This window comes from Silurus aristotelis (assembly GCF_946808225.1).
Source record: "Silurus aristotelis genome assembly, chromosome: 16".
NCBI lineage: Eukaryota > Metazoa > Chordata > Actinopteri > Siluriformes > Siluridae > Silurus > Silurus aristotelis.
In genome coordinates this window covers 13,721,796-13,738,584 of record NC_139589.1, presented here as the reverse complement: position 1 = coordinate 13,738,584, position 16,789 = coordinate 13,721,796, and the positions used below count along the sequence as shown (strand labels likewise).

The 16,789-nt window shown below is 38.5% G+C and overlaps 3 protein-coding genes across 4 annotated transcripts; 2 read left to right on the top strand and 1 right to left on the bottom strand.

Moving 5' to 3' along the window:
- The first annotated feature begins 675 nt into the window (after positions 1–675).
- bnip1b (BCL2 interacting protein 1b) lies at positions 676–10,886 on the top strand. 2 transcript variants are annotated; one of them, XM_083565284.1, is made up of 7 exons: positions 676–818; positions 977–1,069; positions 3,718–3,809; positions 3,888–3,989; positions 4,884–5,002; positions 7,257–8,544; positions 9,958–10,886. In XM_083565284.1, exons 1-6 carry the CDS (start codon positions 735–737, stop codon positions 7,451–7,453), a joined length of 687 nt encoding a protein of 228 aa, XP_083421410.1. In that variant the 5' UTR covers positions 676–734; the 3' UTR covers positions 7,454–8,544; positions 9,958–10,886. The 2 variants fall into 2 exon arrangements, with proteins under 2 accessions (XP_083421410.1, XP_083421411.1); XM_083565285.1 differs by having other exon boundaries at positions 3,888–3,993; positions 4,888–5,002.
- On the top strand, positions 8,590–10,886 carry LOC310739370 (uncharacterized protein). Its single transcript, XM_083565291.1, has 2 exons — positions 8,590–8,813; positions 8,950–10,886. The coding sequence occupies exons 1-2, from the start codon at positions 8,604–8,606 to the stop codon at positions 9,328–9,330; spliced, it is 591 nt and encodes a 196-aa protein (XP_083421417.1). The 5' UTR covers positions 8,590–8,603; the 3' UTR covers positions 9,331–10,886.
- Positions 10,887–11,027: 141 nt separating this feature from the next.
- stc2b (stanniocalcin 2b) lies at positions 11,028–16,532 on the bottom strand. The gene is made up of 4 exons (XM_083565282.1): positions 15,695–16,532; positions 15,234–15,376; positions 13,666–13,877; positions 11,028–12,463 (listed from the first exon to the last, which is right to left on the bottom strand). The coding sequence occupies exons 1-4, from the start codon at positions 15,837–15,839 to the stop codon at positions 12,214–12,216; spliced, it is 750 nt and encodes a 249-aa protein (XP_083421408.1). The 5' UTR covers positions 15,840–16,532; the 3' UTR covers positions 11,028–12,213.
- Between the last annotated feature and the right edge of the window lie 257 nt (positions 16,533–16,789).

The window sequence follows — 16,789 nt, the reverse complement described above, 5'->3', positions numbered from 1 at the left end:
ATTAATGTGCTTGTATACAGCACTCTGTAAACAACAGCTTCTTTAGCTGTGACCTTTTGTGTCTTACCCTCCATGTGCAGGGTGTCAATGATCGTCTTCCGGACAACAGGCTTTTATTGTCATTTCTACTATACACAGTGGCACACAGTACACAGTAAAAACGAGGCAACCTTCCTCCAGAACCCTGGTGCTACACTAAACAACATAGAAGTCAGCAGTCTTTCCTATGATTGTGTAGCCTGAACCAGACTGAGACACAATTTAAAGGCTCAGGAAACCTGTGCAAGTGTTTGGATTTAATTTGCTGATTAGTGTGTGACACCATGAGTCTCCAATATTGAACATTTTCACAAGATTCAAATGTTCTGAGATATTGAATTTTGGGTTTTCATTAGCTGTAAGCCATAATCTGTGTGTGATGAATCTAAATAATACTTTTTGTATTGAATTACTTAAATAAATCAATTTTTCAATGATATTCTAATTACTGGAGATGCACCTGTATGTCTGCAACGTGTTTTTCCGACTTTTAAACAACCTATTTATTAAACGTTTTCCCTTTACTTGTAACAATATAACTCTAAAATAGTAGCTAATACTAAAAATGGAAAAAATCTGTCCAACATTTCGGCTCTTTAAGCTTAGTTATTAAAGTAGTTATGCTTTCCCCTTCAGCTTAAAAAAACGCGTTTCCGTTTAGTTCGGACCTTTTCGCTTTACGTACCACAACAAAGATGGCGCCGTCCCCTGACGTCTCCGTTCGAATATGTTTGCAAGAAATTATTAAAAATGATTTAGAAGTTAAAGCTCTCATTCAGGTAGGATTCAGGCTTTTTTTTTTAGAATTGTTTATTGGTGAAAGTTGAATGATATACATGTTTCCCTCGCCGCACATGTGGACAAGTTTTCTTCTACTCAGCAGACCTGAAACTGGATGAGTGTTTCTTGAGTTCACACTGTGTGTTGTTCATAACAGGATATACGAGAATGTCGGGGTCCACACAGTGTGTTAATGGAGCTGAACGCTGCGGTGAAGGAAAAATCTAACTATTTAAGACAGCGGATTCAGGTCAGGATGTTCATACATTACATTTAGCTGTTTTTTCGTGTAAATGTAGCAGTTGTACAATTAATCAGAATAATCTGATTCAGTATTACTAGCTGTGTAAAGCATGTGCCCAAAATTCGTATTGAATGTTTTCCAGTCCTATTAATATGAAAAGCACAGCAATTTGAAGACCAGGACATTTTAATAAACTTATTTCTTTTAATAAAGTTCATACTGTAGACTAACTTTTGACATGCATGCTTTTTTCTCTAAACCATGGGTGTAAAGTGTTTTTCTTCCCCCCACATTGCCTTCCTGTAACCTTCAACCAATCTAAAGATTTTTGTCTGAGCTCATTTCTCAACATTGCTTTTCCAACACAGAACTGCTGCACATTGAGAACATTATGAAAATGTCAGAAGATCCCTAATTTGGAAATGCATACTTGATACAGGCTTATTATTAGTGTTTGCATAAATAATCAGTAGTTTTTTATTATTAAAGTAGCAGGTGACCATGAGTCTTTCTGAACTTTTATACTAAATACACAATGTATGAAAGCTTAGTTTTTTCCAATTGAGAAATTTTATTAGCAGTGTTCCGCAAAGCTCTATATTTATCTGTGGCTTCTTTTGGACCTATATTTACTGATGGAGCAAAAATAAGCGAACCTTTTGCCCACAGTGGACATCATTTATCATTTATTATATTTGTTATATTTCTTTTAAAGTTTTAATGCATATTGCAAACCAAATAAAAATATTCCACCTGCTAATCTCCTATAACATGCAAAGCAAGTTTTTTTCCATCACATTTTATAGTGTTGTTTACCTTATTTTTATGTTCTTTACTAATTGACAATAACATAAAATGGTTTCTAAAAAAAAGCACTGTTTTTTTTATTTGCTGACCTAGTGAAATAGGGTGAGACTAAGTTGTTTTTAATAGCAAAACCTCAAAGTCAATCTGGATAAATGCAGTAAACTACTAAATATATTAACCTGTGCGTTATATTTAATATGTAAAAGTGCAATAACCTATGCAAATTATCATCTGAATGCAGTCAATTTGAGGTGTATTTTATTTATTTATTATTGTTGTTGTTTAATCGTCACAAACACCAGTTAATGATCAACCATTTACTATTTTATAAATATGTCAACCTTTAAGTATATTTCACTCACCAATGTAATACTCACACTGCTGTCACTGCTTTGTGAAGAATGTATAGCATTTATTTGGCTTCTACTTTACTAGCAGTGTTAACAATTTGTTTTGCAACTATAAAAAAAACTTTTTTCTCGAATTTGATTTGATGATTCTTTTTGGGTTTAGTTTATTTAATCAGGAAGTCTGTGCTGTACAAGAAAATTTAGAGTTCATTTTTAGTGTCCTATAAAATAGCTTTAACTGGGTTTGGACCTGTGGTGCTCTATGGTACAGTGGTGTCAGCCAGTGCTGCCCCCCAGTGGATTTACTCTGCTGTTTTGTATTTTTGTACTATTCTAGTCAGGAATAAGCCCTACATGCTGTTACGTTTCTGTTACTGTTGAAGCGAATGGAAATTTGATTATTAAAATCAATCTATGTTGATTTCTTTTTATAGTGGACATTATCGATTATTTGTTGCAGTTTTTAAGACAACCTCATATAAAGTTGACAAATGTATGTTTTTTGTTTAACATAAAGATTGGCTCTGTCATGCTGTGGGAGGCAATTTTTTTTGATTGGTCTGCTTGTCATTTTAGAGCATATCTTCCCAATCCTGGTCCTGGCGTGGCCTCTGTATTATAAGTTATAGCATCCCCTGCCCTAGCACACTTATTTTAACTCGCTTTTACAGTCTTTATAACCCAGTTGTGGTTGATCTGTGTGAGATTCTGGACTGACTTCTGTATGATGCAGCATGTGTGAGCAAAATAACTTTAGTGTTCCATATGTCCAGTACCGTTTCTGAATTCACAGTACAATGAAACTGTTTTGGCTGCTTGCAGAGTCTCAACCTCTTTCTAAGACACTTCATGTTGTTTTTACACACCTCTGTGTTTATCATAACCAACAAATGACGTGTGGACTTCTGTCCAATTCCTGGTGTTTTTTTTCTTTTCTTTAAACAATTTGAACTGAATAAAAGTGCAGGGAGAGCTGAAACATTCTAATATGATTTTTTTACATATACACATGTATGTATTTTTGAGATTTGAACTCTTTTGGACACATATGAAAAAGACAAGCTTACAGATGTTTTAGTAAACAGTGAATAAACTGGGATTCCCTGTAGAGGAAGTTCTGTTAAGAGTCAAACTCCTTTATCATTTAGATAATCACAGTCAGCATCCAAAGCGTTCTTTTCCGCTGACAGCTAAATTCCTGTGACAGCTGTGATTGGCTAGCAGTTGCCAACAATCTAACTCCAGGTTAGGCTAATTTGCTAAAACATTACCTAAATAGTTGTCTGTTATCTTTTTTAGTTGACTAGGTGCATCTCCTTGAGCTAATTTACAGTTTATCTGCATTTCAAAAATGTATATTTAGGATTCTCAAAAAATATGATTTCAATATTTTGAATTGATACTTCTGTCGCCTCATCAGCTCTATAATCAATTTCTAATGCAGCCTTGTGTTGCAAGGAATGGACAACTGTTTAAAGATCTTTTTTTGGGTTATAGGATTTGGAACAAATGGCTAAAGAACAAGATAAAGAGACTGATAAGAACATTATTATGGCTGAAACACAAAGTCATCGCAAACAAATGTTAAGGTGAGGCTCCGGGTGCTTGTGCTTTTATGCTGTAGTTGCCTGTATATTTATGTCAAGCTTGTTTTTGCTCTTCTGCAGTAACCAGACAGCATGGAGGAAAGCCAACTTGGCCTGCAAGCTGGCCATCGACAACTTGGAAAAAGATGAACTACTCCACGGTGCGGATTCTGTGAGGCAAAGGCAAGTCTTGTCATTGCTACATGTTGCAGGAAACAAATGCTTTCAAAAAGCTTCTAATATTTGCTATTATTATGAGATTAGATATCTGTTTATCGCTTACAGCGTGAGTTAAAGACACGAACAAAAGCATATCCAAGAACACATTACAGAACCGGTGGGTTCAAGACTACAGATGTAAAGGAAAGTTTTCAAACAGATAATATGTTTGAAAACTTGGATTCATTCATAATGAGAACACAAATGGCTTCAGGAGTCTTAGTTACTGGTCTCACGAGTACTGAAACTAAAGGATAGATTAAAAGGGTGATTAATAGAAAGACGTTATTAATTAAGTAAGTAAGGTAGTTCACAAACTAAGCAAGTTGGTAGTAAAAATGGTAGTAAGTAGGTAAACGCTGGAAGCCTTCAGCCTTTTGCTAAAACAGCTGTAATTGGATTGCCATTTTTGAATTTTTGTCATTCTCTTTATGTTGGGTACAAATACAGTCGACGTCTCCCCCTAAACCACCCCCCCCCCTCTTGCTGACATTTAGACAGAGATCGTGTCCTTTCACCCAACCTCAAACTGTCTCACTTCCTCTTTGTTGGTGATGAACCCCGTGTCACTGCTGTCCTTAGCAAGCATTGTGATGTGCTTGCAATGATGTTTAGTGACAGATGTGGGTGAGCGCTGTGTATGTCCTCAACATGTTGGAAAATTTTGAAAAGATTTGACACAGAAGTGTCTTCACTATAAACTAAGAGGACACCCTTTGGAAGAATGTTGTTCTCTCACTCTAGTATAGTTCCTGAGATTTCTAAAAACTCCCACAAGACACAAGGCATTTTGAAACTGTTTTGGTGTCTCCTAGTTGACTTACAAAGACACCTTATCTCATATTTGTTTGATGGTAGGAAGGCCACCAAAGAGAGCATGGTTGAGACATCCAGTAACATCACAGAGAGTTTGATGAGCATCAGCCGAATGATGTCCCAGCAGGTCAAGCAAAGTGAGGAATCCATTGGCACTCTGGGTAAGTGCACTCAGATTGGAATTTTTTCTAAGGCTTTCTTTTGTCAAAGTTGTTGAGCCTCTGTATTATTATTACTCTTAATAATATAGATTTAGTGTTATCTGTTGAATCTTTAGTTCAAGGCTATTGACATGGCAGGCTGCACTCCAAATATTATTTTAATTAATACATTTAATTTAAATAATTATGCATGTAAATACTTGAATCTTTTAAGCCTCCTTTGAACAAATCAAAATCATTTGTGGTATCATCTGTAGTTTAACAGCCAATTACAGAGATGCATGATTAGTGATGCCTGTTTTTGTCACTGTTGGTATCTCATATTTACATTTACATTTATGGCATTTGGCAGTGGCAGTATGGTGGTGCTGGGATTTAAACTTCTGATCCGAAGTCTAATGTCTTAAACACTATGCTGGCTGTTATATCACAAATAAAATCACTTTCCTCTATATCAAAGTGATCTTTCATCAATTGAAGGTTGGATGGTGTGGAGATGGTGAAGCAGGATGTAGATAGGATTAGTAAGGAGGAAGTGAGAGCAGCTAATAAGAGGATGAAGAGTGAAAAGTCGGTTGGACCAGATGACATACCAGTAGAAGCATGGAGATGTTTAGGAGAGATGGCAGAGGAGTTTTTAACCAGATTGTTTAACAAGTTTTTGGAAGGTGAGAAGATGCCTGAGGAATGGAGAAGGAGTGTGATGTACCGGTCTTTAAGAATAAGGGAGATGTGCAGACCTGCAGTAACTACAGGGGACTAAAGTTGATCAGTCACACCATGAAGTTATGGGAAAGAGTAGTGGAAGCCAGGCTGAGAAAAAAGGTTACGATCTGTGAGCAACAGTATGGTTTCATGCCGAGGAAGAGCACCACAGATGCCTTATTTGCTTTGTAAATGTTGATGGAGAAGAATAGAGATGGTCAGAAGGAGCTGCATTGTGTGTTTGTGGATTTAGAAAAAGCGAATGACAGGGTGCAGAGAGAGGAATTGTGGTACTGTATGAGGAAGTCAGGTGTGTCAGAGAAGTATGTGAGGGTGGTGCAGGACATGTATGAGGACAGTGTGACAGCAGTGAAGTGTGCAGTAGGAACGACAGACTGATTTAAGATGTAATTTGGATTGCATCAAAGCTCTGAGCCCTTTCCTGTTTGCAGTGGTTAATATACAGGTTAACGGAAAGGTCAGACAGGAGTCTCCGTGGACCATGATGTTTGCATGTGTGTGAATGAGAGGGAGGGCAGTGGAGGGGTGCGGTTGCAGGGAAAAGAGGTGGAGAAGGTGGAGGAGTTCAGGTACCTGGGGTCAACAGTGCAAAGTAATGGAAAATGTGTTAGAGAAGTGAAGAAAAGAGTGCAGGCAGGGTGGAGTGGGTGGAGAAGAGTGACAGGAGTGATTTGTGATAGAAGGGTGTCTGCAAAAGTGAAAAAGTTTATAGGACTGTGGTGAGACCTGCGATGTTGTATAGTTTAGAGACAGGGGCATTGAGTAAAAGACAGGAGGTGGAGCTGGAGGTAGCAGAGCTGAAGATGTTGAAATTTTCATTGGGAGTGACGAGGATGGACAGGATTAGAAATTATCTTATTAGAGGGACAGCGCATGTAGAATGTTTTGGAGACCAGGTAAGGCAGGTGCTATTAAGATGGTTTGGACATGTGCAGAGGATGGACATAGGGTATATTGGTAGGAGAATGCTGAGGATGGAGCTGCCAGAAAGGAGGAAAAGAGAAAGTCCAAGGAGGAGGTTTATGGATGTGGTGAGGGAAGACATGCAGGTAGTTAGTTTGAAAGAGGCAGATGTAGAGGATGGGGGGGGGGGGTATGGAGACGGATGATCAGCTGTGGCGACCCCTAATGGTAGAAGCTGAAATAATAAGAAGAAAGTTGGTCAAACTCCTTGAATGGGATGTACAATAAGCACATATGGGTGTGATGGTCATATGGGAATATCTTGATGAAGTATGATGATTCAGTGGCCAGGAAGACTCATATAACTAGCATTTAGCTATCCATTTAGTTTTGTTATCTAATGATAATGTTAAAGTATAAAGTTTAGTTTTCTAAATAGATTCTTTTAAATTGTTTAAAATAACATGTTCAACTTTAATTGGGGTAAATGGGTACTGAAGATGTTTTACTTTTCTTAAAAGACAGTAACACTTTTGAATGCAGTAGAATCATGCTCTTTGTTAATTGAATGGCTCTGAATGTGCTTTAGTTAAATCCACAATCCATCTTTTTGCTTTATTCATAGCAACATCGTCAAGGTCAGTGCTGGAAACAAGTGAAGAGTTTAAATCAATGACTTCCACAATCCACTTGGGACAGAAGCTCATCCTGAAATATAATCGGCGTGAAATCACAGACAAACTGCTTATCTTTCTTGCACTTGCTCTGTTTTTTGGTACTGTACTCTACATACTGAAAAAGAGGCTTTTCCCTTTCATTTAGAGCAAAGAATTCAAGTTTTCTTTCTTTCTTTCTTTCTTTCTTTCTTTCTTTCTTTCTTTCTTTCTTTCTTTCTTTCTTTCTTTTTTTCTTTCTTTTGTCTGTTTTTTTTTTTTTAATTGCCTGCAACTACTTAAAATGTTCTGTTGATAGTGTTGGTGTGAATGTTTGTGTGCCTGTCTTCTGTGCATCCATTGGGGTTTGCAGTTTGGAACTCATGAATAATAATTTACAGTTTTTCTCAAATGCTAAAACACAAAAGCCAATCCTCTAAACCAAATGACCAGTTGTCTAAACACATTTACTAAATCTAGCCATCATTTTACAATATCATAAACACATTTCACATGAAGACACAATTCACAAAACACAATCCTCCGTTCTCATAAATCTTAACACATTTTTTTTTTTTTGCTAAAACACAAGTTGCAAAAGAACTCTGCTCATATTTTCAAATGAAAGCTCATGTGATGCAAAATGCTTGCCACAGTCAGCAATATTTGAACACAATGAACACACCTGGCGTCATTCATTACACACAACGACTCAGAATTGAAGACACTTGTTGCTAATGCTGTGACCACATGTACAAAAGCAAGTTCAGAGTGCACAGTTTGCTGAAGATTCCAAACAAACACAATGGATGAAGGCAGAGTCAGAGGAGGGAGAAGAGCTGGCCATGGAAGAAGAGGAGCAGGCCAACGAGGAAGAGGAGTTAAAATCAGTGGAGGAAGAGGAGCAGGCCAACGAGGAAGAAGAGTATAAATCAGAGGAGGAAGAGGAGCAGGCCAACAAGGGAGAGGAGAAGGTCCAGGAGGGAGAGCAAGACAACCTCCCACCATCATTACGGACGAGATGCGAGCAACAGTCATTGACCATGTCATTGTCCATGGCATGACAATGGCTGAAGCAGGACTACGAGTCGGTCCAAACCTGAGTAGGTTCACCGGGGCCACCATTATCAGGGCATTCAGACAACACAACAGGTATTGTACTCTATTGCTTTCTTTGTCACAATACAATTTTACAAGCCTGTGAAAGTAGTCTATTGGTTTCAAATCAGTTGTTACTGTATTGTAAAACTGACAACACATGTTTCTTTCTTTAGAGTTGAAAGAATGCCACATAGAGGTGGGAGGGTCTCATTGTGGATATGGTTCGTGAGAACAACCTCATCAGACTCCGGGAGATCAGAGACAAAGTCATTGCCGATAATGTCAACTTTGAGAGCATTAATGATGTCAGCTTGGCCACAATAGACCGAGTTCTCCGGCGCCAAAAGAAGCGGATGAAACAGGTCTATAGGGTTCCCTTTAAGCGCAACTCTGCGCAACACAAAGACCTACGTTACGAGTATGTGCAAGTAAGTATACATCCATGTTTACAGTACAGTTAGTGGACATACTGTGTTGCTCAGTGGCCTACATTACTTCTGGACAATACTGTGCTTCCTGATTGACTGTTGTTCTGAACACCTGTGCACTTTCACATTTTCACAGAGGATATTACAGTTGGACACGATGGCCAGACCTCATGAGTACCTCTTCCTGAATGAGGCTGGCTTCAACCTGCAGAAACGAAGGCAAAGAGGCCGTAACATCATTGGCCAAAAAGCCATCACTGAGGTTCCTGGCCAACGGGGGGGTAATATTACTCTTTGTGCGGCCATGGGTTTGGAGGGGGCTTGTCCACCGGCATGCTGTCCTTGGGTCTTACAACACCCAACGTCTCCTCACCTTCCTAGAGGAGCTAAAAGACATCCTCCTGGACCGCCAACAACACCATCCTGGGCCCGCACATCAAATTTATGTGATCATTTGGGACAATGTACGCTTCCACAAAACAAACGAAATCAGAGAGTGGTTCACCACCAACAGTAACCACTTTTTAAACGTCTGTCTGCCACCCTACTCCCCTTTCCTGAACCCTATAGAGGAGTTCTTCTCATCATGGAGATGGAAGGTTTATGACAGACAACCATACACTAGAGAGAACCTACTAAGGGCAATGGAGCTGGCCTGTGTTGATATCCCAGTGGAGGCCTTCCAAGGATGGATTCGCCATTCCATGTCGTTTTTCCCGCGGTGCCTGGCAAGAGACAATATAGCCTGCGATGTGGATGAGGTGATGTGGCCCGATGCCGCTCAGCGACATGATGCCGCACAGTGATCGTGGTGTGTGTGGTGTGAATAAAGTAAATAAATAAACTTCACACCCTGATCATGTTTTCAAGAGTACTGTTGTGTGCAATAGATTCTGTTTTTGCATTGAGTTGTGTTACAGTAGTGTACATGCAGAATTTACTATAGATTTATACTCTTCATATGAAACTCAAATCTAAATGCCTAATCCTCTGCAGAGATCTAAGAACATCCATTAGTGTAAAGTTTCAAAAATATGCATTGGCAGTTATGAAACAAAGAACCTTCTCACAAATTGAGCATTGTGTTTTCAATTGTTTTGCTGTAGTGTGTAATGATGTGTATTGTGTTTACATTTTTTGAAAGCTTCGAGCTGCTCTTTTGGTGTGAAAGTTTGAGTTTTGAAGTGAGAAGGTGTGGTTGTGTTTATGTAGCTTTAGAAAAGGGTGTTGTGTTTAGACATTGGGGAACATGGAGGAAACGTTTGTGAAATGTGTTTTAGCATTTGAGAAAAACTGTAATACTTACATACTAAATACATATTGTGTGTAGGCCATTTCTGTTGACTTTATACAAATGACACAATAATAACAATAACAACTTGGCAAAAATTGTTTACTGGAAGTTCAAGGGCTTTTTATGAAGTAGCGCATCCAGTTCATTGCATTATAAGCATTTATATATACACATACACACAAGAAGTTACTTTGTTACAAGTTACCAATCAGACCACTGGATGGTGCTGTACTGTTTCTTCCATTTAGCTCTTATAATTATGTAATGTAACTCAATGTATTTTATCTGAACATGATGATATCCTACAGGTTCTTAGCCCTGGTCTTCGAGTACCCCTGTCTGGTACAATTCATTGTTTTCCCTTTTTAAACACACACACACACACACACACACACACACACACACACACACACCAGCTCAGGAACGATGATTACCTACATTATTAGTTGTATCAGGCTTGTAGGATAGGGTACTCCACTGCCATGGCTGGGCACTTGTGTAGTATTTGATTGTTCAGGTTGTTGTAGTCAGTGTTATGCATAGTATCACTGCTTTTGAGCTCATATTTGAAACCTTTTTAGCATTTGTGCCACCACTCAGAAATACTTGTAAGCATGGTCACTGATTCCCTCAGTGTCCTCACTCCAGTCTCTGTGGAATTCAGGGGCCTCAGGTGAAGTTTGTTACTGATGACTCAACTGTGATGAAGTGCCTTATGTCACATCTTAATTTATTTCCTGTAATTTTTATGACTTTAATAAATCTGAACTATATTAAAATGTTTTGAAGTGTGTTTTTAATATAATTCTATCTATCTATATATATATTAGAAAGTTTCTATAAAGATTTTGGCAAGATGATAAGAGCAGATTTGATAAAATAGAACTAGTAAAGTGAAAACCAGACAATTCACACACAAATGTCATAAACATAATTTATTGGGAAATATTTATTTTGAAAGGGGGCTATTTGTGGATATAATGTAGTTTTGTCATCATGTACCAAAATGTAAAACATAAATAATTGAGACAACAGCATGTAAATGTATAAATAATACAACAATACAAGTGATATAAAAAAAGCATTGAAATAACATCTTAAGTTGGTGCTGTTGAACCTGAAAAATAATCATGCATAACATTTGAAACATAGAAATAAATAAACAAAATTGTTCATTTGAACAGAGAAATTGACCTCTGTATATGTAAAATATTGCCTTAATAATTAAATGTTAAAAGGATGAGGTAGGTACAAAAGATAACTGTAGTTTCAAATTCTGCTTATAATTATTTTATACAGTTTTACTTCAATCCTTGGAATAATAATAATCATTTAAAAAATCCTATAAATTTAACTTGATATCTATCACATATATAGTAGAAAAATGTCTGTATACATATAACACATTATAAGTTACCATTTTTAATAAAACTCAATAAACCAGTTTATTTTTATTTAATGGCTGTTACGTGGCTGAATATTTCAGTAGATGTCATAGTTGTAAATCCCATTTTTTTCCTACCACATTGATTGCCACCGGTTTTTATTTAATGCTTTGCTTTACCCAGAAACATTATATTCAGTGTGACTAAGATAAACATTCCCAAGCATGATTCACCTTTGGCATGAGAGAAGAAGGTACAAAAAAAACTAAATGTGGATCAGAGCTTGTAACAGACTGTGCTACTGAGAAAGAGCACCATGAATTTACATTCATAACTGATTAAATGAGTCATTTGTATCTTCTGTGTTCACTTAAACCTCTGCTGCTGGGTATAGAGTCCTGTCTTGACACCATTTTTCACACTAGACTTTCCTCAGTTTGTTGAACAGAAACATGAAGAGGCTTCAGTTTTGTATTAATGCAGCTGGAAATGTCACTTAATGGGTTGCTACCATCCTAATATTTTAGATGCAAAGTGTACAATCCCACTGTAGGAAGTATAGTGTAGATACTACTACTTTTAAACACTTTATGCATACAATGCTGTAGTTTGAGTGTCATTAGCAGACCCGTTTGAATCGTCGGCCATTAGATGTGTTGCACTATCGTGCAATCGAGGCACTGAAGGCTGAAGTAAGGCCCTCATTTTCTTTGTGAAGTATCTAAACCTGCTGTCTATTAGGCTGTGGGAGAGGAGGACCAGCAGGAGGCAGGAAGTTGGCGCTGCTGAGAGCAGGCACAGGAGTGAGTGTAGGCACAGTCTGGATCCTGGTGTGGGCTGGCAAGCAAAAACTCAGGCTGGCACACAGTGCACCCCAGTTCTGTTCACATTGGGCATGGATACGGCGGGTAATGGCCACACGAACCTCCTCACCACAACCCAACATGATGTTCACTAGTTCCACATGAGGCCTAGTGATATCAAAGAGAGATAAGAGGTTAGTTGATGAATTAGAACTCATCTGAAATATAACGTAAGTTACGTCCGCTAGATATTCAAACAGTGAGAGTGTTAGTACTAAGAGTAATGACTGCCTAAAATAGTTACTTAAGCATTTATATGATTATATGATAGTGATGTGGTATAGTTTCAGAAAAATGTTTTGTAGATGTACCGTAATTTCCGGACTATAAAGCACACCCATATATAAGCCGCACCCACTAAATTTGACAAAGATTTTTATTTTGAACATAAATACGCCGCACCTGTCTATAAGCCGCAGGTGTCTACACCGAAACTAATTAACTTTACACAGGCTTTAATGAAAGACAGTGTCTGTTACAGGGTGTAACGGGTGAAAAATGTTGCGGCTCCTTTAAGAGCAGAGCGGCATTTTGGGAATAGCCTGCCGCCGCATTTTTTCGCTATGACTGCATGTGTGCAAGACCGAGGAATATGTCCTTATTATTTTCTGATGCTCATTTCTAAGTTTCTTTGACTAAACCGTAATGCTGTTGCCAAGAAAAATAAAAAAGCATGAGTTTTGGAAACCTGTCTGTGCTCATATGATTTCTGTTGCAACTGGAGTTAGCGAACTCTTCCATGACCCAGACTCAACGCGTTACAACGGCTTGTATCTAAACAGCAGCCTACCAAGAAAGTCATGGTTTACTGTCTTCCATCTTCCGTGGAAGTTTTTTCTCTTCCGATGCCGTGCAGTTCAGAACACAGGTGAGGTGCGTTTTTTCGTTTCCGTTCGGAAATTTCATTGGTCTAATGTTATGTGTCTCAGTTTTTTGGCTTGAAGTTTGTGAAACCGGGAAAAACCCAGGAAAAATCCATAAATTAGCCGCTTAGTTGTTTAAGCCGTGGGGTTCAAAACGTGGGAAAAAAGTAGCGGCTTATAGTCCGAAAAATACGGTATACTGGAACATTCTACTTTTTGATCACAATATAAACTCCAGAGATATTGTTGGTATGATAATGATGATAACATTTCATTAAATGACTGAAGTACCCCCATAATACAGTGTCAATAAAAGCATCAATTAACATAAATATCAGTCTCAGAAATACAAAGACTGAATAAAAACATTGAAATCTCTTTAACGTGCACTGTAAAATAGATATTTAGTAAGTACTTGCTAAGTTAGTTTAAAGGTAAACTACATACCCTTTGGGAAAGAGATCCTGGAAATGGATCATCTCCGTCATGACATGGATGTTCTCCCTGACCACCAAGCAGAGGTTATGTTTGTTGTAGCACTCCCGTTGCAGCTGAAACACCATTTCCTTCACGGAAACACACTTGCGACTGACGCAGCTGAACTTGTGCCGTAACCCGTGTGCCATGCACTTTAGTGCGTCCTTGATAAATGATTTGCCCTGCAGGGAAAGCTAAACTGTTGACATTTACATCTTACAGGGCTTTTTACCTAATGCTTAAACTCTTAGCCAGTATACAATGCCAGGCCACATTAGACTATATGACAAGATTTCTAATGCATTGTTATAAAATATATACATCGTTTTCTATTTTGACTATTTCTATGTTTTAGTTTAATCTGATTTATCCATAGAATCAATATTTCCAAAGATCCCATATTACATTACTTACTAATGTGATGGAGCAGTCTAAATTATTGTGCCTATACTATTATTAATGCATGCAATTATATATCTGTGATGGGCTGGTGTCCCATGGGGGCTGGATTCTCTGGATCCAGTGTCTCAGGTTTAAGTATAAAGTAAATAGATCCTGTACTTGACAAAAAGTACAAATACTTTTAAATAAAAGTACACATTTTACACTGCTACTTGACACAAGTACATGCATTTAAATGTACTTAATTATCTAAAGTATAAAGCTATAATCTATAATAAATACATTTCAATATTCAATGCAGTTCGGTGTTTCATTCTTCTGCACACCATAACTGTGTGTGTGTGTGTTTAGAGTATTTTATAGCTACAGCCACACACTGAGAGTATTTGATTGTGTATTCACTTCAGGGGATTTAGTAACAGCATCTTCTTTTAGTTAAAAAAAAATTTAGTGAAGTAAAAGTAAATATTTTCCAAAATGGAAAATACTCGATAAAGGACAAACTTTCCTACTGTCCACTTCTGAAGTTGAATCCATGAATGTTTTTTTTTGTTGTTTTTTGTTTTTTTTTTTTTATCCCAAATGGTAATGAGGTAGCGTTATATAACAGAATCCATTATGCAATGGGCTGTAATGCGTTTGCGTCCTGTAGTGAGTATGGAAAAAAGGAAAAGCTGGATCTGTGCATGTCTATAAGCGCGGGTCAGAAACCTACTGCGTTAGTGGGGCAGAGGGGCAGAGTGGGGGTCCGTGTATGTCGGCTCGCGCATTAACGTGCATATTATATTACTATTATAAATATGAATTTATCATTCATTTAATGATTAAATATATGATGAAAATTAAACAACTCACCATAATGCAGAATCAGTAAAAAAAAAAAAGGCTACAAAAACAAGTGCGGGGAAATTGGTATAAGGTAGAAATCGTCTTAAAAAAATCAATAAAACGGAAATGAAACAATGCAAACGTTTGTATTGTTTCTGTGCGGTGGATAAATGGAGTGGATGAATGGAGTGGATGAATGGAGTGGATGGTTGGGGTGGATGGTTGGAGTGGATGTTTGGGGTGGATGAAGATCCCTGCTCTAAGCTGCTCTCACTCACTCACTCAGTGAAGCTCCAGATGTTAAATACCTGAGAGTCGAACTTGCCGGCGTTGTGCAGGAAGCTTATGCAGATGTCGTGCAGTCCGCGGATCTCGCAGGAGTTGTTCGTAAAGCACTGAAATGTTCCGCAGCCGACATCTCCTGCGCTCAGCAGACACTGCTGGATCTCCACTACAGCCGGAGCAGGAGCGTGAGAAGTGCCATACAACACACACACACACACACACACACACACACACACACACACACACACACACACACACACACACACACACACACACACACGCGTTCATTTGTATTCAAAGTGGACTTTTATACCATGTAACACAACATTCAGAAAACACGTTTTGTGATCAGGTGAGTTTGTAGGTTTGTATGGAAGTATTCTGGAGAGTTAATACTATCTGAAGAATGCACTTTTGGGTGTAAAGTAGGCGACACTGTAGTGGGTCCCTGGACATAAACTTGTTATTTTTGGAAAGATATTACCTGTATCCTGTAGGGATAATCGTCTTTTCTGGATGTTTAGAGGCCTCTCCTGAGAGGAGGTGTCCTGAAGGTCGGCGGAATCCGTAGCGTGGACTCTGCGCTGCAAACTCAACACCAGCAGCACTACAGCCAGTTTCACATACATGTCTGGCAGGAGCAATGAAACTGTCTGAAAACGCAGAAGCTTTCTTTCAGTGCGCCTTCGGGTTCCTGGGGCATAACCGTCAACAGCAGCTACAGGCGATTACCGAGGTGCCGCATCTGACCGAAGACTGAAGCTGGAGCAGAGGATGGATGCTCACTATGTCCGCTGAAACTCAAGTGTTTGAGGAAAGGAGACGAGCAGGTGCCGTCAGTCTCCACGCTGGACCTATCACAAGCGTCGGAGTTACGTGCCGCACCGCACACTGCCTTACTGCCCTGCTCCGTGCAGGACCTTCCTCACTGCGCCGCCATTGGCGTTACTATAGTTACCGGGGTGGCGTTGTGGGATGGAGGCAGAGCACGCGGGGGAGACAAAAAAAAGTCTCTCTCTCTCCCTGTTAGTACTCTAAAATCTCATCAGGAGAAGATCAGATCTTTTTTTTTCTTTCAATTCCAATATCGTTTCACTTGCAGAAGTCATTGTTGCTTTAAAAAGCGTTAAGCCAACAAATGAGTGTAATTGTCATCAATGCTAAAACAATATAATGATAGAAAGTAAGCCGTGTCTAGAGGACTGATTCTATTATTCAACAGTCATCAGTGCTGTCAATAATCCCTTGGTATTATGTCCAAAGGACGATTCTAGAGTTCAATGTTTTTGTACAGTATATTACATTAATTACCATCAGGAAATATGGAAAGATATAATGTTTCAAATGATTTAGACCAATTATTCATACTCTATCCTCCTAAACAAAACCACCAACAAATGCAAACACTGTTTGTTTTTAAAAAGGAGGTACTGATAGTACACACTTATTATACTGTTCCTCACTTCTCCATTATGTACAAGAAACACTGAGGATAATGCAGTATCACAGCCTAGGTGGGACACCAGTCCATCCCAGCACACCACACACATGAACCTAAGCTCAAATTCTAAACCCTGTA